Source organism: Camelus ferus, chromosome 3 (genome assembly GCF_009834535.1).
Source record: "Camelus ferus isolate YT-003-E chromosome 3, BCGSAC_Cfer_1.0, whole genome shotgun sequence".
Classification (NCBI taxonomy): domain Eukaryota; kingdom Metazoa; phylum Chordata; class Mammalia; order Artiodactyla; family Camelidae; genus Camelus; species Camelus ferus.
In genome coordinates this window covers 24302276-24328965 of record NC_045698.1, presented here as the reverse complement: position 1 = coordinate 24328965, position 26690 = coordinate 24302276, and the positions used below count along the sequence as shown (strand labels likewise).

General features: G+C 42.3%; 1 protein-coding gene across 4 annotated transcripts in view; it reads left to right on the top strand.

The window, feature by feature from the left end:
• PRLR (prolactin receptor) overlaps positions 1 to 25768 on the top strand; it is a 141671-nt gene extending 115903 nt beyond the window's left edge. For 3 of the 4 annotated variants that reach the window (XM_032470888.1, XM_032470882.1, XM_006194514.3), the window contains 8 exons: positions 4217 to 4329; positions 7080 to 7212; positions 8625 to 8794; positions 12294 to 12463; positions 13832 to 13973; positions 15251 to 15350; positions 15823 to 15892; positions 17666 to 25768. In XM_032470888.1, the coding sequence (XP_032326779.1) occupies positions 4260 to 4329; positions 7080 to 7212; positions 8625 to 8794; positions 12294 to 12463; positions 13832 to 13973; positions 15251 to 15350; positions 15823 to 15892; positions 17666 to 18688 (1878 nt within the window). In that variant the 5' untranslated portion in view covers positions 4217 to 4259 and the 3' untranslated portion in view covers positions 18689 to 25768. The remainder of the gene's footprint in view (positions 1 to 4216; positions 4330 to 7079; positions 7213 to 8624; positions 8795 to 12293; positions 12464 to 13831; positions 13974 to 15250; positions 15351 to 15822; positions 15893 to 17665) is intronic. The other variant, XR_004316376.1, reaches the window with a different exon arrangement.
• Positions 25769 to 26690: the final 922 nt, after the last annotated feature.

Sequence of the window (26690 nt, the reverse complement as noted above, 5' to 3'; positions counted from 1 at the left end):
AAAAGGAAATCTGTAAAGGCACGTGTAACAACAAGGATAAATCATCCAGCAACGTGAAGTGAAAGAAGCCAGGCACACACACTCAGATGCCCGTTGTGTGATTCTATTTCTGTCAAGTCCAAAAGTGAACAAAACTAATCTGCTTAAGCGTTAGAGGTCAGAAGATGGCTTCTATTGGGAAGAGGTGGGCAGAGCCTGGGGGCAGATCCCCGGGGCCTTTCTGGGATGCCATTAGTGTTCTGCTTCTTGACCTGGTTGAAATGTAGACATATTCACTGTGTGATAATTCATTGATCAGAATACTTAGGATTTGTGCTTTTCACCCGGGTGACAATCTTTAAAGAAATCCAAGTCTTGGATGGGGTCCTGCTTGTCCATGGAAATTGGGTTTGCGAAAGCTAGGTAGGGCCCTGCCCAGCATGCTAGGTCCATTTCTAGACTCTGGGGAACTGAGTGAAAAAATCTGAGCCGAGCATTGGGGCAATCATAGCAGATGAGGCTAGACCAGGTGAGGACTGCATTCGCTTCAGGACCGCCTGATCCCAGGTCTTGGGAGCAAGTCCCACAAAATCATCGCGCTGAGATTTCTGGCGTTTGAGATTGGCTCAGGAGTGGGTGAGCCAGAATGTGCAGATGCAGTCTACCAGAGGAAGCTCAGATCTGTTCTTTTTAATTGTCAAGAGACCGCACTGCCCCCTCTCCTATGACGCGCCATCCCTACTGGGGACAGTGGGATCAGCCCAGGCTCTGGGACTGTGGCCCTGCTTTGCCATCCAGAGAGAGTGGCTCTTGTTTCTCAGAAGAGCAAGCTACTAGGACAAAACTTGCTAGAGTTCTTTCTCAACTGTTGGCCTGTGTAGAAGAGACTTGGTTATAATAGAAGGGGATGATGAAGGGAAGTTTTTGGAGAGAATCTGAACAGAAACTACACTGATGAAAGGAGGAAGAAGGGGGCTTTGTGGGGTCACACCACAGTGGGACACAGCTCAGTGGGAAGGCATATTTGAATAGGATAATGGGAGGCGCACAAAGATGGGAGAGTCCCTGAGGGTGCAGAAGCAAAGAAGCCAAGACAGCTGGTCCTGGGCCAGGTGTGGGGGCTGCTGACTTGCTAGAGACCTGCTCTTTAGTTTTAAGTCTTGCATTTTTAAACCACGGTCACACTCAGAGAGCTATTGAGGAATGAAGCCAAGATCATTGTCCTTCGATGGGGGTGTGGGGCTGACTTTTTCCTAATTGGTCTCCAAACATTTGGAGCCATTTACCACTATAAGCATCACTAAAAGTAGTCTGTGGATGCTCTTTGGAGCCAGCCCCAGGTGGGGCAAGTACTCTTGATTAAGATCCTGCTTGGGAGTGGACTCAGAGAGACAGAGACCAAATTTATCCCCAGCTTAGTGTCCACTAGCCATAAAAAATGATCAGTGGACAGCAGGAGGGGTGCCTAGTGCTGGGAGAAACCACGGCAGATGACCAGGTTAGCATGCAGTGTAGCATCCTTAGGCGTGGGCAGCTGGGATTGCCTTCCTCTCTGAAAGTTTACTTACCCCACTGTGTTTGCCCTACTGGAGGGTAAGATGTAGTGTGAGGTGGGAATCATTATCAAAACACAGCACTGAGACCACTATGAGTGTGTCCGGTGCTCTGACACAGGAGTTTCAAGGCATCAGAAAGTGCACATGGCTAGTTACCGGATTCTGGGATATCTTAGGACATCCAAGAGGAACTTATTTCTTTTTAGTTTATAAAATGCTTCCTGACAGCATTTTTATTGGAAAACTTAATGTAGGAGAGTTTCTTTGAGCCTGGACCAGGTTACCAGGAAGCATAAGTGATGACAAAATCTGCTCCTATCTGCCCCACCCTGCTCCCCATCCGGGCGTTTCTTTTGCAAAACACGTGGAACCCTTACTTGGCAGAGCTGTCTGGATAGCACATGACCTCGCCCGGAAGGTATGACTTATAGCATAACGATCTCGAGCATTTCAGTGCAATGCCCGAAAGAGCAGGGACATCTCAGTAAAGGATATTACAGAACTTCAGCCAGTGGGTAAAATTCTCTTCCCCAAGCCAGGCTGAGATCACCAGATCTCCAGGACGAAGAATTCTTTGAGGTTTATGTGGACCTAGTGAAGCGGGGTTAGTGAGAACAGCGGAGCTGAGCTCCTCAGGCACAAGTCTGGCGGGTGATCTCACTGAGCCCCGGCTCTGCCTCCTTCACACCTGCTCAAGGCTGGGCGTGCTGCTCACCCCGGCTCCGCTGCTGCTGTCTCCCCCACGTCCCCCACGGAAGGGGGAGTAATCGCACATTCATCACATTGTCCACATAGCAGGATGATTTATCAGACACTCAGATTTGCCAGATTTCTCTCCCCGAGTGTCACGCGGCTGACAATTTTCTAAACCTCTCTGCACTTTAATTTCCCCATCTGTAAAAGGGGTTGGTAATAATCCATGCTACTCACCGGGCTATTGTGAGGGTGCAATGCAACTTTTTGGTATTGAAGTGTAGTCAGTTTACAACATTGTGTCAGTCTCTGGTGTACAGCACGATGCTTCTGTCATACATATACAGACATACGTTCCTTTTCATATTCTTTTTCACTATAGGTTACTACAAAATATTAAATGTAGTTCCCTGTGCTATACAGTAGAAACGTGTTACCTATTTTATACATCGCAGTTAGTATCTGCACATCTTCAGCTCCTAATTTATCCCTTAACCACCCACTAGGTGGTTAAGACACTCAGCACAGGGCCTGGCCTCTAGTAAGTGTTCCATACGTAGTAGGAGTGACTTGAAACCCAGTATGAGCCCTTAACCACTTGATTTAAGTTAGAATTACCCTGAGCTTAGTATGTGCCACCTGGGAGGGCCTATGGAAGGAATCCGGGAAAAGCAACTGTAAGGTTCCCAAAGGACAACATCCTGGCTGCCTCCCAGGAGCCCCAGTATAAGGGAGTAAGTAACTTGATGGTACCTTATACCCCAAATCTCTACTGCCACTAAGATTTTTATTTCCAAGAGGGAGTAGTAGCAGGTGGAGAAGCTTCAAGAAGTTCTCTGTTAGGTGGTGTCCGGCTGTCAGATGGAGACCTGCCCTCTGGCTGGTGTTTTCAGGGCTCATCAAACAACACTCAGTCATTTCAGAAGTCTCAAGATGGGCAGCCGTGCCACTGAGTGCCCTTCCCCTGATTTAAAAAAACCATAACATTTAGAGGGAAAATGTAAGCCATGTGTTTCCTAGAATTTATCACATCTTTTGTTTTCAGAGAGGTGTTTGGAGTCCAACTAGACTAATGAACCTTTTTCAAGCGTCTTGAGGGGGAGGGCATAGCTCAGTGGTACAGCGCATGCCTAGCATGCATGAGGTCCTGGGTTCAATTCCCAGTACCTCTACTAAATAAATAAACCCAATTACCTCCCTCCATTAAAAAAAAAAAAAGGTGTCTTGAAAAATCCTTTTTTCTTAGAAAGACATTTAGAGGCTTTGAAAGTTGTTCCAAGGGTAAAAAATAATCATGTTAATAATAAATTGCTCAAAATGCTCAACCCCTGCAGGTTCAGAATTTGCTTAATACTCCAAACCCAAAGGACTTGAATTATTACCGGGATTTGTCATTTCTTGCTTATGGGGTTTTTCCAAAGAGGAGAAAAAAACTACATGGAGGTTCACTAGAGTTGACTGTGTGGTTCACGGCCATACCCATCGCCCAGAAGACTTCCAGCATCTTCTCAGCCTGAACCTTCAGGGGAAGCGCCCCTTTACTTGTGGCATCCGTGAGACCAGGCTGGAGTTAAACTGAACGCACTGACTTTTCAGCCTGGCTTATTTTTGGCTGGTGGATCATAGCTGCCCCAGAACAGTTCTCTTGTAGGGCGTACAATCTGCGTCACATAAAACGGGTGATATATTGTTAGGTGACTGAGATGTAGAGAGAGCAATTTTCCCTTGGGATGTGTGCAAAGAAGCCAGCTGCGGCCAGCTGCCCTTGAACGTTGTCATCTGGTGACCTCTAGTGGTGGAATTTTTCCCAGCATGTGTGCAGCTATGCTTGTGAGCCAAGCCATCCTTGTTACATTTTCCTGCATTCCTTTCCTCCTGTTTTGTTATTCACGTTCAGCAAGGAGCAAGAATCAGTTGCAAACACCCAGAATAAAGGGGTGCATGTGCCTAATCAGACTTTCATTTCAAAAACGTGCCTTCTCTTTCAGTGAATCTCTGATACGTTTCCTGTGGAAAGAGAAGGGCGCCAACATGAAGGAAAATGTGGCATCCACCCTGGTTTTCATTTTGCTACTTTTTCTCAACACCAACCTTCTGAATGGTAAGTACCAGACTGTCCTGCTCTCTTTCATTACCTTAGGTGTTTGTTGAGAGGAGGGGAGAATCCATCACAGTCCTCTTGCAATGCAGTTATGACAAAGGAAAATGCCTGTGTCATTTGCTGCTATTAAATTAGTGACAATATTTTGGCATTAAAATTAATGCAAAAATTAATGTAAGTTAATGAATGCAATTAATGCAGAATCCTGTCACTATCCTCTGACTTCCATCCTCATTCTGGGAGTGCAAGGAAACAGCTCTATCAATGACAGACCAGAGTTTCAGTCCAGGTTCCTTCCCTTACTAGTTGTGCAATCTTCAGCCAATTACCTAACCTCTCTGGGTTTCCACATTTTCAAAGTGAAGATAGTGATGTTTCCTCCACCTTCAATGAAAATCTTTGACAAATCTATAGAGACAGTGGATTGCAGTTACCTGGTGGGAAACAGGTCCAGCCAACTCTGTTATCTGTGCTAATGAAGGAAATGAAATTCACAGCTGAACTGCAGTGTGTGAGCCTGTATGTGTATGTTTCTGTGTATCTATCCTACGTATTTCTGGGTGTGTGTACTTGTGTGTTTTAACTTTCTTATGTACGTGCCTGATTGCAGATGCTTCTCTGTGTGTACCTATGTGCATATACGTTTGTGTGTGTGTGTTTCTGTGTGTATACCTGTGTGGGGACCAGTGTCGACTTCTATAAGTATGCACCTGTCTATATGATTCCTCTGTGGTGTGTAGGTGTGTTTCTGATATAGCTATACTTGAGCATATGTGTGTGTGTATGTGTGTGTGTGTACCTGTGTGTGTAGTACCTATGTGTTCCTCTCTGTTTGTGTGTATTTTACAGAGATAAAGACACAGTTCATTAATTGTAACTGTCTAAAGTGGGTGAAGGGAACGTTCTACTAATTATAATTTCACAACTTTACCCTCCTCTCTTGAGTGTCCAAGAGATACTATTAATAACCAGCGATATGTGAAAAAGATAAGCTTTCAGGGAGAGAAGAGGGAAAGCAGACATCAGTCTAATCCACAGGGAACCTTTACTCAAATAATCAACTTGCCTTAATTAGCATTTGAATATGTTCATTATTGAGCGATAAGGTTTTTTGCTTTTTTTTTTTAAATGAACTTTTCTTTCAACTTCACACACTCCTCCCCAGCCACAACAAAAAGTAAACATACAAACAAACAAAAATAACTTCACTCTGTGCAATTATCCTGAAGAAATGTTCCCTAGAGGATGAGCAATGGTACAAATATTGGCAGAGCTGGCCCCAGGCTGGCTGGCGTGGACGGTTTTCGGGGGCCGGGAGCTGGCATGGCTCCAGCTGACACTCAGCCTGCACACTGCATCATGCTGTCATGCTGTTCCAGTACATTCTTCTTTCTGGCCAGTTTCGCCCAAGGCCCCCTCCTGCCATCTGTGTTCTCCTCCAAACTTGCTCTTTCTGATCTGTAGTTCAAGCCAGGAGCCAGCATGAGGGATGAAGGACAGTGTGGGAGAAAACAGAGAAGCCCCTGAGGTTTCGAGCCTGCCTCCTGGAAGCTCTCCTCTCTGCTCCCGACTTTCTGAACTAAATGTTGGGTGTCCAGCTCAGCCAGCAGGAGCATCACCTGGGGTTACAGGGCTGGGCATGGTTGGGCAACCCCCCCCCGTCCCCTCCCCCTCCCCCACCCAGCAGCATCAGGGCAAACTCAGGACCACTCTTTCCCTCCTTGGACCTAACAGATAAGGAACAAAAGGGAGGGCCAGTTCACTAAGAGTTCTGGGGATTAGGCAACTCAAAACTCCATCCACTCAACATTGGATTTTCCTTGCAGCCCTTCTAGCTTCCAGCTGCAACTGGATACAGCTCGCAGATAACGATGGTAGCTCGTAACCAGAGAGCAGCTACCGACTTCCCCACCTCTAGGCGCTCCCATGCCTCCTACCCCAAAAAGAGCCAAGAATTACAAGGGGGCCTTTGCCTCTTCACCACATAAAGACCCAAAGTGACAGGGGTTGGAAATATAAGAGAAAGTGGACTAAAAACCAAGATTCAGAAATGGAGGCAGGAAAGATGGGGAGACATTGTGAGACTGAATCGTAGGCCAAAGCTGAATGGAATCAAGGAAGAGTGAAGAGAAAAGGGAAGGGGTGGGGAAGATGGGGGAGGCAGCAGCTGAAGTAGGAGCATCAGTGATACAGTGAGAGAACAAAAGAGCAGAGATTGGGTTCACAGTGTGGGGAAGGCAGAACGATGGTGATTAGAGAGCAGAGTAGAGTGGTCCAGAGAGCACTGTATCAACAAATGCCCACCAGGTGCTTGGGAAAAATTCTTTTTAGGGTCACTCTGATACTGTGGGGGGCAGGGGTATCAACTCTACAGACTCTGTAGGATTACGGAAGGGCCACGCCCTCTTTAGTCCATATGTATCCTTCATTTTAATGCTCACCGTTGTTAGAATTTTACATCTAGTCACTGATCCTAGGTGGCTGGTATCTCTGTCTTAAGGTCCACACTCACACACACACGCCCCACTGCAAAGCTCTCTCTAAATCCTGCCAACCTCAAGGCAGCCTACAGAGGAGAGTGGCTGGATGCTGACACCTTGACACTTCTGAGTCCCCCCAACCCCTAGGCTTACTCACCCCAAGACCTCATCACTGGGCTGGTCCCATCAATCTGCTTCTGTCACCAGCAGAATGGTTGAGTGTATGAATGAACCTTAACATTGATTCCAGTGGCTTCTGGCTTTTTCTAGGACAGTCACCTCCAGAAAAACCCGAGATCTTTAAATGTCGTTCTCCTGAAAAGGAAACATTCACCTGCTGGTGGAAGCCCGGGGCAGATGGAGGACTTCCTACCAATTACACACTGACTTACCACAAGGAAGGGTAAATGTTCTCTTCTCTCCTATCAAACCCTACGTGAGTGTTCTCACTCTCCGGACCAAAGGAACACTGATTCTGGGTTAGAGTTGCCACACTTTCCTGGATTGACACTGATAAGGCTCGTATTTTGGGAGAGAGGAGTCAAACATCCACGTCCATGTCTTCCTGTTAGTGTCCCTGCCACATTTTCAATGAACAGAAGCTTGGCCACCACCATGGCCACACAATATAGTCACGTTCCCATTGCCTGTCGTAAGCTTAGGTTGTAGCCCAAGATCATGTATAAGTGTTTCCTAAGTGCCTGTTAATTCTAGGTGCTTAGCTATCCACCTTGTGCCATTTATCATTTTTCCATAATCATTACTTTTGCAACATAAGAGGATTATCTTGTAATCCTTGACCACCATGGTATCCTAGCTTCTCGAACTTGTTTCATGTGCAAGAAAATAAAGAGCCCTACAAGGAAGAGAAGGTGAGGACCTTTGCATTAGGAAATTGCTGACCCAGGACCCACGATTCCCAGAAAGTGTATGTGGAGGTAAATTGTAGTACAGACTAAAGAGGGTCATCTCTGGGCAAGGATTTTGTCACAGTTACAGTGCGACCCTCCTGGAAGTCCAGGGAGGGCTGTCTCCTGCCCCAGGGAAGAAAGCTTGTAGTGAGAGGAACAGCTGGCCCACATCCCAGGGACTGCTCTCTGTTGTACACAAAGCTGTCATCCCTTCTGGGACCCAAAGGGGTGTCAAGCAGACAGATTGCAGGAACTCAAACTGGCAACCGAAGTGGAAAAAGCCTCCACACCTGTGTGGTGAATCTTGCCCTGGGGCCCCTGAGTCTCAAAATGAGCAGCCTAATGAGCGCCTTGGGCCTGAAATAGCCCCCTTCACCGCCGCTTTACTCTGTGGCTAGCTTAGTGCGATCGAAAATATATTGACATCAGTTTTTATTCTCTTTAATCTTTTTTAATGACATGCAATTCAGCACATTTGTGCAATGAATGCTGCACTGTGTATGGCCCCTCCCAGGTGTGTATGTATAGAGGAAAGTCCCAGTGACCTGAGATGACCCAGTGGTGGTTCCCTGGGCATGGCCGATGCCTGGGCCATGGAAAACTCAAGTGTTTATTGATGGGGGTACATATCCCCAAGTTCACAACAGCATGTAGAAAGGACAGGTTGATGTGTTACAGTCACTGAGGCTATGAAGTGACCCACCCCCTTCTCCAACACTCTCCTCCCTGGGTCACTCCCAGCTGACGTGCGCAGAGTGTAGGAGCTTGGGGAGCCCATCTTCAGCTCTGGGTTTTGCATTTGGAATGCCTGTTTCCCCAAATCCAGTGGTATTGATCTGTTAAGAGAAAACCAGACCCTTTTTTATCATTTTCTTACTCACTCCTAATATGTTACTCACTGCAGAGAGACAGTCACCCACGAATGTCCAGACTACAGAACTGGTGGCCCCAACTCCTGCTACTTTAACAAGAAGCACACCTCCATATGGACAATATACATCATCACAGTAAACGCCACCAACCAGATGGGAAGCAGTTCCTCGGAGCCACGCTACGTGGACGTGACTTACATAGGTAAGGGGAAGAGTGATGGGTGAGGAATTTGTTACTCCATTATGAATCTGCCAATAGTCAAACTCAGTTTGACTCTTCTTGGCTTATGGATGAATCTCCAAAAAGAAAGATGAGAAAATTCACAATATCCTTGTCAACTGGATATTTTAAACCAATTTTTATTCATGACAGTAAGACAGTGAGATCCCTGTGCTCTTGTGCCTTCCTTTGACTCTTCTTCCCAATGTCTTGCACCCAGCAGGAACGTACTATTTATGTTTCCCTTATCAACCGTCCCTCCAGCCCTCCTCCTGCAATCAGTGTTGCCTTCTCCGTGGGCAAGCTGGAATTTCTTCTCTGAGATTTCTCTCCTTGGAAGACAGAGCTGCTTCACGGAGCAGCAACTCTTAAAGAAGCTTATCTGCTTCTTCTATACCTACAGGAATTGCTCCAACTGCTTTGCTGCAGATTCAGTTCTCAATATACAGATGTTTCTTAGCAACTGGAGCTATTCTTTTAGAATTAAAGGATTAGGGGAGTAAATATTGCTACTTGAACAGAAGGCTGAAGGCCAAGGTCACAACCACAGTGTTTGGAGAAGTCATTAGCAAAGTGAAACCAATCAACCTGAGAGCTGCTTCTTGCTTTGCATGGTCAACATTGACCTGCAGGGCAATGAGCCGTAAGTGCAGTGGCCTGGATGGTTTAGCAGAGCAGAGATGGGAAAGGGCATCGTGGGACAAAAGATGGCTTGGCCAGGACGGGGTTCAGTCTTCCTATTGGGTAGTAACCGAAGGAGAAACTAATTCGGTTCAAGGTCAGCCACGTCTTTCTGGTTCACCTAACACAAACGAACAAAGAAAAGCAGGCTAAGACTCAGAAGTATTCACTTGTCCTTCATCCCATTGGCACGTTATAGGTGATTGATCCTTAAAAACTAGAAAAGCTTCCAACATCAACTGGTACACATTTGAATATTTTCTCCCCCCAGCAAATCATTGTGGTGAGCATGGGAGTGGAAACAGAATGTGATCTTAGTTTAGGAAAATCAGAAAGGTAACCCCACTGACAAGTAGGCATAAGATAAATTTCCAGTCATATAAATTTACTTAAGATATGTAGTCTTTCAATGCTAAATGCCAAATAATTCTGTTTTCATGGGCTCTTTCTTAGATTGCCTTGCCTTCAAATGATCTGCCCTCAAATGTTAAAATATTTAATACTTAAGGTGAAGACAGTGAAAGAAAGAGAATTTAAAAATGTGCAACTACTATAATGAAGGGTATCTGCCAAAAAAGAAAAAAATAGGATCGGTAAAGAAAAGTGGTATGTTTAAAAAGTGAAATCAGTGAGGGTATCAAATTCATATTGACTCTGGTGAAAATAAATTCTCTGGTGAACGAATGTGTTGGACCAGACTTTTAAAAATAATAAAAGAAAGGTTCATAGAATTTTCATATGACCCTGCAGCATATGGTGTTGGTGACAAGCCACAGAAGTTCATTCAAAACTCAGTTTTAACCACAGCAAGGTCTACCAGCTTGACTCGCATCCAGTAATAACCTGCAGTGCAGAGTCTTGGCAGATAACCTCCCAGAAATCCTTAGATTTCATTGTTGTTGCTGTCCCTGACAAATATTTCACTATGTTAAACACACTTGAAAGTGGTGATTCTCATCTGGGTGCTCTTTTGCCTCCCGCAGGATATTTGGCAATGGCAGGGAATATTTTTGATGGTTGCAATTCAGGGAGGGAGGGAATCTAATGGGTAGAGGCCGGAGATGCTGCTAAAAAACATCCTACAAGGCCCAGCATGGCTCCCGCAACAAAGAATTATCTGGTCCAAAATACACATAAGGCTGAGGTTGAGAAACATTGCTTTCAAGGATTCATCTTGAACATTTTAGTTGCACTTTTGTACAAAGATTTCTTGATCAGAGGCATTTCTCGGTCTTCTGTTTAACTTGAAACTTTGCAGATACTAACTACAGTATGTAAAACAGATATACAACAAGTTCCTTCTGAATAGCACAGAGAACTATATTGAAATCTTGTAGTAACCTATAATGAAAAAGAATGTGAAAATGAATATATGTATGTTCATGTATGACTGAATCACCATGCTGTACACCAGAAATTGACACAACATGGTAAACTGACTGTACTTAAATTTTTTTAAACTTGCATTAAATAACTGATGTTTATTTAGTAAGTTCATAGAAAATAATCTTTCTTAGTTATTTACTTACTAACGTAGAAGCTTTAGGATTAGTGGCAAATTTTCTGAAGTTTGCTTTTTAGACAGCTGTAGGTTATAATGCCAAGTACACATAGTTAACACACACTCTCCTCTTACCTGGAATGGACACTGACATGAGGAGGTAAGGAATGAACAGAGAAAGTGTTACTGGCCAGCAAGACTGAGACCAGAGTCAGGCAAGCCAGCGCCCTAGGCATCTCCCTTTTAAGGAGATGCTCACAGACCTGTACTTGAAGGAACCTGAGAGTAAGTGCCTCTTCTGTTTGTTTGTGTGTGGTAAAACACATATAACAAAAAATTTACTATTTTAACTATCTTAAAGCACGCAGTTCAGTGGTCTGAGTTCATTCACAACATTATGCAACCATCACCATTTGTCTAGTTCCAGAACATCTTCATCGCTCATTCCCGTTCATACCCATTCAGCAGCTTCTCTGGATTCTGCCCATTACCCCAGCCCCAGAGCAACCCTCATCTGCTTTCTGTCTCTACAGATTTGCCTGTTCTGGATATTTCATATACATGGAATCATATAGTATGTGGCCTTTTGTGTCTGGCTTCTCTCACTTAGCATAATGTTCTCAAGATTCGTCCACGTTGGAGCATGTAGCAGTACTTTCTTCTTTTTATGGCTGAATAATGTTCCATTATGTGTATATTGTGTATCCATTCAGCAGTTGATGGGCATTTGGCTTGTTTTCACCCGTTGGCAATTGTGCTGCTATGAACATTCTTATATGAGTTTTTGTTTGAACACCTGGTCTCAGTTCTTTTGGGTGTATACCTAGGAGTGAAATTGATGGGTGACATCATAATTTTAAGTTTCACTTTTTGAGCAACTGCTAGACTTTTCCCCACCGTGCCTGCACCATTTTACATTCCCACCAGCAATATATGAGGGTTCCAATTTCTCCAACATCCTTGCCAAAACTTGTTATTTTTTCATTTTTTGAATTCTAGCCATCTTAGTGGGTGTGAAGTGGTACCTCCTTGTGGTTTTGATTTGTGTTTCCCAAATGGCTGATGACACTGAGCATCTTTCATGTACTTTCTGGACATTTGTGCCCCTTAAATTTTGCAACCTAGGTGTCTCATTTGCTTTGACCTAATTCTAATTCTGCTGACCAGCATCTGACATCAAATGCCAAGTGTCTCATAACCACAGTAGAGTGAAAAGGTAGAGATACGTGCCTTCAAGTCATATAGTTCTGGGTTCAGATACCACTTTGACTAAATATATAGTTTCTTTCATATCTACAGTTGAACCAGACCCACCTGTGAACCTGACTTTGGAATTAAAACAGCCAGAAGACAGAAAATCATATCTGTGGATGAAATGGTTTCCACCCACCCTGGTTGACGTCAGATCTGGTTGGCTCACACTCCAGTATGAAATTCGATTAAAACCTGAGAAAGTAGCTGAGTGGGAGGTGAGTCAACAGAAAGCTTTTGGAAGGAACCATGTCCTTCGGCAAAGATGAATCCCTATAACTGAGAACAGGCCATGCCTCCTAATTATGGGGCCACCATGTTGCTTCCCTGATGCTGATGTGACCCACCCACATGTGGAAGGGCCTTCTCCCCTCCACTGGGATGGATGGGGGCTCGTATTCACAACTGTCCCATGGCCAGCTCCCTGGCACTGAGCCGGCTTCCAACCCACCTCCCTCAGGAGATCTTAGATCTAAGTATCTATGAGAGTACATAAATGACACCAGTGGGAGGAAAAGATCTCAGTGTAGCCAGTCCCTGGCCAATGGCATTTTTATTTACTTTAAAATATTTCATTGTAAAGAAACAATACAGTAAATTATAGGCATCATGGTATTCTACTCTTAAATACTTTAGTATGTCTCTTTTAAACAGGGAATATTTCCAAACATAGCCAAAATAATAGGATCACATGTAGAAAATTAATAAAAAATTCCTTAATATCATTTTTTAGTTCCTTAATATTATTTAACAGCCAGTCCATATTTTACTTCCCCTAATTACTTTGAAAAATATCTTTAACAGCTAGTTAGTGCAATCCAGAATCCATTTCAGGATCGCATACTGTGGCTGGCTGAGCTATCCCCTTACTCTCAACATGTTTGGGAGACTGGGCCACTTGTCCCAGAGAAGGTCCCACCTTCTGCATTTGTCTGATTAGTTCTTTGTGTGATCATTTAGCTAATTTCTCTGTCCCCATATTTTTCTGTAACCAGATATTAGATCTAAAGACTTGCTTAGATTCAGGTTGAACAATTTGGGTTAAAAATACTTCAGAGGTGATATTATATGCTTCATATTGCATCATAGTAAATCTGGTTGATATTACCATTAAACAATCTGGTTGACCTACCATAAATGATACTAAAATTGACTCCTGGATCAGAGAGGTCCCAACCTGATCCCTTGGTTGTAAAGTCATGTTTAGTTTGTGCAGAGTTGCTTCAGTGTTCTGTGTCCTGTTCTCTTCCACCTAATGGCTTTACACCAATGAATAAGCCTTGAATCAATTCTTTTATTATAGTTTACAAAATAATATAGAATTTAGAAGGCAGAATGTAGGGAGCAGAATATTTGTCTTTCTGAAATAGAGTTCCAAATGCAGAGATAGGAAACCTGTTGTTTTTGTGTGAGCAATGTTTTAGAGGAGGAAGGGATGGGCTGAGAGGGTAGAATGGTGTGAACAGGGGTATTTACTAAGTGTGATCATCTGGTCTTACTCCTTCAATAGTTTATTATCTTAGGGAAGAGTCTCTTTCTTCTTAACACAAATCAAAGTGACTTCTGTTTCCCTTATTCCTCCTTAGACTCATTTCGCTGGGCAGCAGACTCAGTTTAAGATTCTCAGCTTATATCCAGGACAGAAATACCTTGTCCAGGTTCGCTGCAAGCCAGACCATGGATTCTGGAGTGAGTGGAGCCCAGAGAGCTCCATCCAGATACCTAATGGTGAGTATCTTGGCTACCTTTTGCTTATATTCCTAAATATTTTTCAAATGGAATGAGTTTAGTAAAATTGTATGTAGTAACTACTTAACGAGATACTATCTTGAGCCTTTGCCAGAAGAATGAGTAGAGGTGGGTTTATCAACTCTCCACTCAGCACAAAGACATTTGGAAGTGTCGCGTTGCTCCCTGGGTCACTGTCGGCGAGGACCAGTTTCTAGGATAAGTCTGCAGACATGGGCTTGGAGTGTCTCACAGGGCTAGATGCTTAATCATTCTGTGCCCCCCACCATCTGCCCCATCCCTTTCATTTAGTCAAGGCCATCATCTAGTTCTCCCAGAGTTTGTAAGGTTTTCTCTCATCTAAAAGGCGTGAACTGATTTTCAGTCCCTAATGTTAGTATATGTTGGGGTCTCTTAGTCGAGGCACAGAATGTAAAAGGCACTCAATTCTTTAAGTGCCGTTACACATGGTGGCTTGTGTTCTCTACAAGAGAATGATTCATCTCGCGTTTCTAAAGTACTTTACAAAGTCTTTACTTTGCTTGGTCCTCTTCACCATCTCAGCTCTTCAGAGAGAATAGAATGGCCATTAGGAATTGAAAGTGAGGAAACTAAAGCTCAGTGGAGTTAGAAGTCTTGCCCAGAACTACATGGTGAAGCCTAGCTCGTGTGAAAACTTTCTGGCCAAAGTGTCAGGACTTGCGTTGGCATACTGGAAAGAGCCCTGAACTACGGCTCATAAGACTGTGCGTCTAGTCCAGCCCCGGCTCTTACTGAATAAAAGTACAGGGTCTCGAGGCAGAAGGCCTGGGTTCAAATCCCAGACTGCTGTTGTATAGTGACATGCCCCTAGGTAAACCACTCTATGAGCCTCAGTTCCTCATCTTTACATATGGGCCATATCTGTAAAGAGCTTAACACCATATGGCTTTTACTAAAAACTTAATAAATATTAGATTTTTTAATATGGTTAATGCAACAACCATGTACCCTTGAATTTCCTCTATTAAGTATCAAATAAAATAATATTTAAAAGGATTCTGAAAATTTTAGAGTATCATAAAATATATGCCACATATTGAAATTTAATAATATTGGAAAAGAACTAAACTCCTCATTAAGGCTACTCTGTTTGGATTGCTGTTCAACTCAGAAGAGGTGTAGGGAGGGCGAGAAAAACTTACATTCAAAAGATTTGTTTGTTTGTTTGTTTGTTTGTTTGTTTGTTTTTAATGATGCTGTGTGTGATCAGAGCTTTCTGGCTGTTTGCTTTTTAGACTTCTCAACAAAAGATACAACCGTGTGGATCTTTGTGGCCGTTCTTTCTGCTGTCGTCTGTTTGATTATGGTCTGGGCAGTGGCTTTGAAGGGCTATAGGTACTTCACTGTCTATCAACTCTCCTCCCAATCATGGTTGTCAGGCATAATGGCCAAAAAACACAATACAAAAATGATGGAAACCTACAGATAATTCAGGCACCTCATTTTAACCATTAGTCATAGTGTGTTCCATGAAGAACCTTTTATCGGTGCTATTGAGAGTAGAATAGACTCATTTGAAACTGAAGCTCTTTCCATCCAGTGGAGGCTCACAATTGTGAAACAGTAAAACTCTGGCAAGAGCAGCAAATAATCCACTAGCAATTTCAGAATCAGCCTCCTCCATGAGCCAGAGTTATTTTGATGTCGGCCTCTGTAATTAATAATTGTCTCCACCACGGCTTGTTGGTTTCACGTAGCCTCGGAACTCTAACTCCGTGGGGCAGCTATTAGAAAATAATGCTGATCTTTCAAACATTACAAAGTGGGAACGTGTGACATTTGTCTTCTCTCTCAAATTATTTTGTAGCATGGTGACCTGCATCCTTCCACCGGTTCCTGGGCCAAAAATAAAAGGCTTTGATACCCATCTGCTGGAGGTAAGTGCCAGAGATAAAGGAGGTATTGTGATTCACTGGTCTGCAATCATTGTCCTTCCATGTGTACACACAGTCCCTGTAAGTTCAGCCTGGCCAGCTCGGCCATCCCTGACCAGTTTCTCTTCAGCATGTATGTTTACAGAAAGATGTGGGTGGCTCAGGGGTGCTTCCTACCAGATACCAGATACTAGTGTCAGATGGCAGTGAAAAAAGCCAAGAGGCCAGGAAAACACATGGTCTGTTCATAAGCACAGTCATAAATATTTTGTACAAATAATCAATTTAGAAAGAGGGTGAATATTTTGATTAATACAAAAAAGGGAGCTCCCACCAGCCCCTCTATCATACTTTGGTGTAAGCTCCCAATGGAATGTTCTTTACATAAGGCCATAGTAACCGAATATGCTGTTGTGATTTTTGGTCAGTTTGAATGCTCAGTTGAGACTAGATCAGTACAGGACCCACTTAGACAGATTCGAGTGGGAATTAAACTTAAGTGTTTTGAATGAAAAGAGAGGTTAGAACAGTTTAAATTTTTCTGCAGGTTGACATACAGAGTTTCAGTTTGACCTTCAGCTTAACACTGATGTGTATAAAAAGCAGTTACCTGCACGTGTTGTCACTTGGCCCAGCCACTAGGAGGCCAAAAGCATGAGAATGTGAAACAGGAGTCCCAGGGGATTTGGCTGGACTGCCTTCACCTTGATTGCAGATAGCAGAGCAAGAACTGGAGCCCCAGAATTTGAGTTCCTGCTCCAGTGCTCTTACCACCACTGTCCAGTCTCTCGCGCTGACTTTTGTAGACTCAGCATGAACATCTCAACTGACAAAATTAATGATTGTCCAGCTGGCAGTTTGACCTTTTAGCCACAGAAACTTCATGAGAGAATAACTGCTTTTTGTGTTTAAAAAAAAAAAAGTTCTTGGATTTTTAATGACATTACCTCTGATCCACAAAAGAAATTTCCTAGATGGGGGCTAGTATTCCCATTTGACAAATGGAGACACTGAGGATCACAGAGCAGCTTGCCCAAAACCATAAACCCTTTAATAAGTGCTAGAGCCAAGATGTAGGCACCAGTCCCTGACCTAAGTCAGAGGATGGGATGAGGGAGAAGAGTTGAATGTAAGAAGAGGAGGCAGGAGAATGAGGGGGAAGGGGGAGGGAAGGACAGAGAGGAGGAGGAGGAGGGAGAGGAACAGAAGGAGAGGGGAGAATCTGGGTTGGTGGGAAGGGAGGGAAGGGGAGGGGAAATGGAGTAGGAAGAGAGAACAAGCAGGCCAGGAGGAGCAGGGAGGATGGGGGCAGCCAGAAGAGGAGAAGGAAAAGTCCAGGATCAACAAACCATTGCCAGGCTTTGGGGTGGGGGGACAGGGTTAGGAGGCTAACAGCCAGACCTCAGAGCCAGTGAGTCCCAGAGTGCCCAGTGCACACATGAGCACAGCGGTTTTAGAAGCTTCCCAAGCTTTTCTATTTAATAGTTAGATTTTTATTACATGGGTATATACTACTGGCCCATTAAACTCATGATCATAACTGCTTAGAGAAAGACTAAGTTAAAATCATGAATTGACTTTAAAAAATTAGATGACTTGTCGTCCAGGAGGTGATTATAGATGGCCTGGGACACAAAGGTTTGGGAAATTCTGCTAGGCCGTGACCACATCCCACCTGCCCACAGTCACGAACACAGGCTTGGCTGTGATGTTGCTGCGGAGTCTTACAAAGCTAAGCTAACAGCCTTTTCTGTCCATGTGTCTGTGTTTTCATAGAAGGGCAAGTCCGAAGAGCTTCTGAGCGCCCTGGGATGCCAGGGTTTTCCTCCCACTTCGGACTGCGAGGACTTGCTGGTGGAGTTCCTGGAAGTGGATGACAGCGAGGACCAGCAGCTGATGCCAGCGCACTCAAAAGAACACCCAGGTCCAGGCACCAAGCCCACACACCTGGATCTGGACAGTGACTCGGGCCGGGGCAGCTGCGATAGCCCTTCCCTTTTGTCTGAAAAGTGTGATGAACCTCGAGCCCCTCCCTCCAAGTTCCACCCTCCTGAGGGCATGGAGAAGCCAGAGAATCCGGGAACGAACGTGACCCGCACCCGAGACCCTCAGAGCACAAGCGTGGAAGGCAAAATCCCCTACTTTCATGCCGACGGATCCAAATCTTCAACGTGGCCTTTCTCGCAGCCCCCTGGCATGCACAACCCCAGATCTTCTTACCACAACCTTGCTGATGTATGTAAGCTGGCCCTGGGCACGGCGGGTGCCTCAGCCACTTTGTTGGACAAAACAGACAAATATGCTTTAAAACCCTCGAAAACCACTGAGGCTGGTGGGGAGAGAAAGGCCGCCGAGCAGAGGGAGTTGGAAAGCTTCCATTCCAAGACTGACCAAGATACGGTGTGGCTGCTGCCCCAGGACAAAACCCCCTTTATCTCTGCCAAGCCCTTGGAGTACGTGGAGATCCACAAGATCAGCAAAGATGGAGCGCTGTCCTTGCTCCCCAAACAGAACGAGAACAGCAACCAGGCGGACAAAGCTGGCGCTCCTGAAACCAGCAAGGAGTACTCGAAGGTGTCCCGGGTGATGGATGACAACATCCTGGTGTTAGTGCAGGATCCTCGAGCTCAAAACCTGGCTTTGTTTGAAGAGCCAGCCAAGGAGGTCCCGCACTCCCTGCCACAGAATGCAGCTGAGAAAGACCTGGTCCCCTTCCCCGCAGGGCCAAGCCACCGCAGACTCCAGCTGGGCGGCTTGGATTACCTGGATCCCGCGTGTTTTATGCACTCCTTTCAGTGATAGCTTGATTCACGAAAGGATGGGTTAGAATGTGATTTCTCTTCAGGTAACACTACAGAGTCCGTGAAATGCACTCTACCAGAGAATGCTCCAGCATGGGGTTAGAAGGACACTACCAAAACTCAGAATTCACTCCTTTTCACGCTCCATTTTCAACCGGTTGCCTTTCTCCAACAGCTGATTCCAGAACAAATCATTTTCGTTTCCTGTGATTTGTAGATTTACTTTTTGCTCTTAGTAACAAAATTATGTGTTCAATGAAACAAAAGCACATTGTCTAGTACTGTTTAGAGACAGTACCAATAGGTATAGCCTCTGAAAAAGGCTTTCATGGTTCAGTACGTTGCAGAAGGAAATGAAATCGTCAGAATTGTTTACCACAGGAAGATGGTAGATACAAGGAAAACGCCATGAAAACTGCTTTTGAAAACCAGTTGCTCAACCTTTGCACTCCTCCTTCATTTTATTACAGTTAACTAAATACGATCCATTTAAAGAAAGAGTGCATTCCAGAACACCTGACAAATTGTTTACATCAGTTCCTATTATCACGATGATGCATTGCCAATTTGTAAGTAAAAAGGATGCCTCCAATTTTTTCTTAAAATAGTTTGAATTTGTTGAGCATGGATTTTCCCCCTAAATTATATTCCATTCTAGAGCTTCTAGAGATTATAGTTTTAGAAAGTGAAATATTCTTACACAAGAGGCAAATGAGTTTCACGTGACAAATCTTTCTGAAATATTTTCTTGCTTCATTTTAGCATGATAGATAATTTATTATACCCCCTAGTCTTCTGTTAGTAAAAAAAAAATCTCAAAAGACTAACCTTAATTTAAAGAATCACAACAGGATGCTGATGGAAGTACTGCCTTACTGTATATACAAACTGCGCTTTAACATAAACCCGTAAGTTTAACAGTGTATTTTTGAAGACTATTTTTCTATCACTTAGGTAAAATAAAAGACTATTTTCTATCTTCCCAGTACAGCTGTTTACGTTTTCAGTGGGGGCAGGATTTTCTGCTACAAGGTGATAATGAGTATTTCCAGGACACAGTAGTATATGCAGTCCCTGTTTGTGGAATAAGATGCCATATCAACCCAAAGGCCACTGAGGAATAGGAAGTGGGTGACAATATTCAATTTCCCACACAGTGCAGTTAGTTTATCTGAGTCTTACTCTTCAGGATACTTTAAGCAACAGTCACCGGCCCAGAGTTTCAGGGCTCTCCACAGACCACAAATTACTTCTCCTGTGATTTGGGGCTTCTTGGGGCTTCTGCTCTTCTCTAGGTAGATACACATAAAGCTCCCATGAAAAGGGGGAGTGGTGACATCTAACATACTGTTTTAGAGAGAGGGATTTTGTTTTGTTTTTCTGAGCAATCTGGAGCAACAAAGACATTTTAAGTAAAGCCAGGAGTTTGTATCTCTTGGGAGCAGATCCATTTGCAAAATTTTGGCAGAAGCAGAGACAGCACTCATGTCAGAAGTGTCCAAATCCAAGTTCCAAGAAACCAGGCATTTGTGGAACAGTGAGAACAGCTGCAAAGACCAGGGTCTGGTAGTTAGAATCTCCAAGTCAGTTCCAAGGGCAGGCTCTCCAAGAGCAATCAAAAGCCTGGATCTCCATTTTAAAGAGAACATCCATGACTCATCCAGCTGTCCGCCTCTGTCTTTCATTTCACCTGATGTCAAATCCATTTCGATGTCCACTCACTAGCTGGGACATAGAGAATTTGAACTCTCTCTGTGAGTTAAATATTCAGCCCCAATAAGTCCATGATGATACAAGCTGGACTCAGAGGTAGCCTGATGTTTGAAAGTGAACACATTGCCAGGGCTTCCAGAGTTGCAAAAGTAGTAACTCTGAGCTCTATTCTCCCAGTATACAAACAACATGTTAAGAGTGACAGGAATATTTGGCAAAGTTGTCCAAGTTTATTCAATCCCCAAGACCCTTGCTACTCAAAATACAGTCCAAGGGCCAGCTTTGTCACATCACCTGGATGCTGCTTGGAAATGCAGAATCTTGGTCCCGTTGCCCCAAACCTACAGAATCAGAATCAGAATTTTCCTAAGATCCCCAGATGAGTCATGTGCACAATGAAGTTTGAGAAGCATTGCCTAAATGATCAATTCCACTACAGGTTATTTTAGTGTGTGGAGTGATCCTCTCCCAGAAAGTACAGGTCGAGTCTACATGATTTGCATTAAACAATACTGTGTGTTAGGAGAAGGCATCATTTTTTAAAAAATCTATTGGTGGTTTAGGATTCACATAATAGTAGTGAATGATCCACAAAAGTACACACAACTTCTAAGAGGATCAGGAAATATATTCCACCTTGAGAAGCATTGACCAAAGATTCTTCCCTTCAAAGCCAGGACAGCCTAAACCTTTCCCAGAATAGTCCAATCTCCTCCAAGATGTAAATCAATGACTCTGATAGTACAAACATTCAAAAATAATCTTCTCTTCACATATAATTTGGTATATATGGGGACAAAATGTTATGGCTAAAAATTCACCTTGAATTGAATCCTTAAAAAACGCCAATTAGCAAGTAAATTACTACCACTCATTCAGTAAAGCCAAGACCATAATTCTACGGTCAATTAGCACTCTTTATTAAATTATGATCTATTTTCAATTAAGGAGTCCTGTAGTCGGATGGAAGGATGCAGAGACCCAGGTTCTAGTCCTAACTGTGTTGCCTTAGAGCAACTCCTTTCTCTGAGCCTCAGTTTCCTCTGAAGGAAATGTTAGACCAAATAATCTCCAATGTCTTTTTAAACTCTGACTCTTTGATTCCACGACTCACTAAATAGTTTCCAACAGTGATTATTAACCGATGCTTTGTATCTTAATTCAGCTAACAAATTATCTCCCTTCATTAAAGAAATACAAGTCCTCTTCAATGATGTGCTCATTTTATTTCACTTTTAAATCATCAGCTCCAATTGTTCCTAACATACTGCATATGCATTTGATCAATATTTTAGGTACAGACTCAAAGTCCGTTAGTAAATCCAGGCTATGTTGAAGACTTGGTTGTGGAGGTCTCAAGTAGAAACTTAGAAAGACAAAAAAGATTGCTTGTGAGCTTATGATCTAACCAGAAGTTCTGTGTATAATAATGGTCTGGACTTATGGTCAGCACATATATCATATGCAGATCAAATAGGAGTTGTCTCCCTAGCCTTGAGTCTTTCAGGAAGGTGAATTTTGGTCTGAGACCATTATGGCATCTATTTCAATGAAAGGAAAAGACAGAACGATAGAAAATAAGATGTTTGCAGAGGTTTGAGCATCTCAAGAGTCCACAAAAGGCTGAGCGTAGCCTGTTAACCCCAAATCTGATTGGAAGTAGTGACTCTAATCTGCTCGGTGTTCTGAGTTTATGGCTAAGAGATGTCCATAACTCACAGTGCCGTGTGCCCACCACCATTTGTCCACATCGATTCCTTTGATATATGCTCTGATCTCATGTCAGGAAGCACTTTGATGTGTAAAGTGGAAGAGCATACACTGTTCATGTGGTTGTGGTCAGTGAAGAGAAAGACCTCTAGATAAGCAGAGTCTGTTAGTTAACTTTTTACCTGCTGCTGATTAAAAAGAAAAAATGACTCTATACACTTCAGTTACTGAAGTAGTACTATGAAAAATAACCTTTAATAGTGATGGTCAAATTATACTTCACTTCCAAATACAGTCTTGAGTTTTTCCACACAAATTTCACAAATCTTGAGTGGGGAAAATCTTGACGTTAGGTTATTTGAAATTGAAAAACTTAGGGCCAGGATGCTCCTGAAGAAGAATTTGTTTTATAAAAATTCCTGATAAAATGATTTTGAAGTTTGAAAAGTAACTACCTCCCCATCTCATCTTAATGTCCTTCCTTCAAAGCTGCTTACCGTTTAGAAATGAAAGACGTCGCGTCTCACACTTTGACTATTTTCTGTGACAGAGTTTTGGTGTATTTGCCATGTAACGTTCCTGATTTTAAAGTAACTGCTCTGGAATTTTACATTGTCTTGCTTTCTGTGGTTCAAAAACTATATGACACATTGAAATACCTAATCCTCGTGTTGTGTAACTCACCAAGTAATACAAAGGAAAATAATTGTTTAATGACTTAGAATCTATCCATACATATTTCATTGTGTCTGTGTCTGGAAAACAAAACTGACAAAAATATGTAATCATATATTTCTATTGAAATCGTGAATGTACTCATTTTTTTCACAATCTCTGTCTAGAGGTCAGTGTAATTTACCATCGCACAGCTGATCTGGGGTAAATGTTTTAAGTACAATCCAACAATTGTTTATATCCAGCAACCCCTCAGCTTTGCTTCATGTGACCTGTGATACTTCTTGGGTATTATTTGCACCATGAGGCTCGTTTAGGGGCTTCATCAGTCATTTCAGATAACTTCAGAATCTCACATGGAAACCAAAGCAGTCTAGAACCAACCTGTTAGGAGAGCTGTGTCTTCTGTAAAGCCATATGGAAGTGAAGGCCATGGAATAGCAAGTTTCCATATTTTCAAAGCTATCACTACCTCTGCTTTTTTTCTCTCCCTAGAAAATGCCAAGCAAAATTCTTTAACATTATATGAGAAATTAGAAGTGAGTGTTACAGTAATTTGCAGGGGTTTGGTTTGGTTTTGTATTTACATGAGAAGACATCTTCTAATTCACCAGTTTGTAAGTTTACACTAGATTTTCTCAGTAACCATTTTTACATTTTCTAAAAACTGGCTGACAAATAAGGGTCAGAAAATACATAGGAAGTCACCAGATGAAAAACCAGTAAAACCATAGATGCAGATTTTTTCCTAACAGTGAGTCACCGCAAGGTGGTCATCCAAAGCCATGAAAATGGTATTTCTCACAATTTGATTTCCCTAAAGGCCCTAGAAATCAATCTTTTCCTCATTTGATTTTAATCATCAAATATATTATGAGGTGGGAAAAGTCAGCCCTACATGAGAAATAACCTTGTTTTGATTTTAAAAACTCATTTCTACATGAACTTACTGTATTTTTTTTTTAGCCTTAAATAATCATAGACGACAGTGGTCATCTGATTTATCTTGCATCTTTAATTCTGTAAATCTTTGGTTATTGCACATTATGCTTTCTGGTTTTCATGGATTTATTCATTTGTCTCCTCCCATTTTGATGGGACAACGTGGACACTTAAATCCTTATCAACAGTATGGGAAATAATGCTAATTGCTATTACCACACATCTTCATTTTTACTGCATGCCAAAAACAATGCTTGCCAAACAAAATCATCCCAATATAATATGACCATTATATTTCTCTTCATGTTATTGAAAATAACCAAGCTCAGTGCCTGGCTCAATAAACATTTATTCCCCTCGCCTTCCCTTCCTCCATTTATTTTTATTTGATATGTAAATAAGCAGAATAACACGTATGTGTGGCCAGAAACAATTTTCTTGATGGCTTTTTGCTGCTAAAGGATCTATAAATCTAGAAATTGTTTGTATAAATTGGACCAAAACAGTTTTCCTCCTTTATCTTCACCCCTCCATATGATTGCAAAACAGAATTTCCCTCCTTCATCCCACCCCTCACACAAGAAGCTGCTAAAAATTAAGTGAGAGGGAACCAGGAACACAGGGATCAGATCAGAGAAGCTTATTTAAATATTGTGAAATAAAGGAAAAGCCAAGCCATTAAAAACACGGAATGCTTTTGAACAGTATGATTCATCCATATGACTAACAGCATTTTTTCAGACAAAATTCATCGGATTAAATGTAAAAGGATAACCCTTTACTTTTAATGGCTCTAGATCTAGAAATCTTTACCTACTGTTGATGCTTGTGTGACAGAATTATGAGGTGGTGTGGGGTTGGCTTTACAAATTCTTCTCTGCCTCCTAAATTCTCTACATGCCATGTCTTACAGGGGAATGAGAAATGTCTTATGTGAGCATAACGCCCTAAAACTTGGCTTCTGTCAAAGAAGCAGTAACTCCTCCATGATTATGTTGGTGCCATCTGCCTTTAATTATTGGACACACTCTTTTGCTTTTAAACTGGAAAAATTGGACTGTCATTCACCAGACACAGCATTCATGTAATTCATGATGAGCTGGAAAAGTCAGATGTAGCTAATTTTCCAAATGGCTGCATGTACTTTCCTAAAAGAAAACAGAAATTTTACATTGCCATATCTTGCCAGAACTGTATCTGAAAACTTCAGCCCACCCAACTTTCTACAACTTACTAACCAAGTTTTACACATTCTGAACTCCCCGATTTTAAGGGACTGGGAAATATAATATCCATTTAGTAGAAATCTTAAAACCTTGGGGATGGGGGTAGGGTGGGACTATAGGAAATGGGGTTATTGCGAAGCACCTAATAGGACCTTACCAGCCAGGGAAGCAGATTCTTGCCAGATTTTCCTGTGAAAATCCTTCCAAATGACGCAGGTGAGACTATATCCATTCTTAATATTGTGAAGCATATTCTGCTTTGGAGGTCTTGACACCTAGATTGGAATTCTTTTGTCTACAACCTCGCCTACTCACCCCACCCTGCAGCTTCTGCTGCCCATACAAGTGTTAAGTATTTTTCTCTTATTACGATCAGGTTCACAGTAAAACATATGCTTACAAATGAACTTGAAGCACAGATATTTTTATGAATGTGATAAAATATTTTTTTTAAGTAAAGACTAGAGGATGTCGGTCAAATAAAACACCTGGATGTCAGTTGGGGAACACTGGTATAAGAAAAAGGAGCTCAGGAATTTTTATTACTGTATTTATAAATGTGTTTGAAAGAATTTGTAAATGTCACAGGCACATTTTTAAGGTGACACACATTCGCTCCATAAATTATTAAAAATTACAAGATGAGCTTAAATGACATTTGCCAGTCGTTTTACTTCACATAATCAATATTGATATTGTTACTGAACTGTGTAAATTCATGATGTATTTTTCAATCCTTTTTCAGACCAACTGCTTTTGCAATGGTAGCAATGCTTAATTTAATTTGAATCAATAAATTACTTCCTAAGCAATGATTTTTGGAGGGTCTTTTTATATATATATACATGAAACACATATTTCACGAATAATGTAAGTTTGGGAAGTTTTTATTTGTTTCAGTGAAATTTATTAGGACATATTTTTTGAAAGAAGGGAAAAAACGGCATTCTAAGTTTCTCTGGAAATACAACACGCAGACACATGCTAAAATATTTGGCTTAGAACGCTCATCCCAGGCATTTTTTTTTTCCAGGAACCCATTTTTATGCTCCCCTTTCAATGTATTCTCTGATTTTATTTTCCTACTAATTCTAAATCAAAACTGACATCTTGCTTCCAACCCAGCTAAACTCTACATCTTCTCTTTCCACTGCCCTCAAGTTCCCCCAGGTTTTAGCCATTTACCAGATCCAAGCCTTAAAAATGCTAACGTGCTTGGAAGGCACACAGATGTTCCCTGAGCCTTCTGGGAATAACCAAGATCAATCACAATGAGAGTTTCCAAATCTGATACACAACCAGCTTTCCCAGATGAAGCTTAAGCCACAAATCTCAGCACCGAGGATGCACAATTTTTTTTTGTTTGTTTCTTCCTACCTAGAATTATCCTATGACTTCACCTAAAATTCCAGCTGTAATTTAATCTTCCATTTATGATCTTTTATTTATTACATAAAATATTTCGACACACTTGAAAATTATTATAGAGGATGGTAACAACAAAGATCCACTTACCAACACCAAAACTTCACAAATATTGACTTTTTACCATACCTGTTCTGTAATGAAACATGACAAACGCAGTAATTTGCATCCCTTAATAACCAATTCTCTAGCTCCCTCTCCAGTGGTAACCACAACCCTACAGCTGTTGAATAGCCTTCCTGGCCATTTAAAAAATGCATTTACTTCATATATATGTATCTATAAACAATATATAATTATTCTGGTATT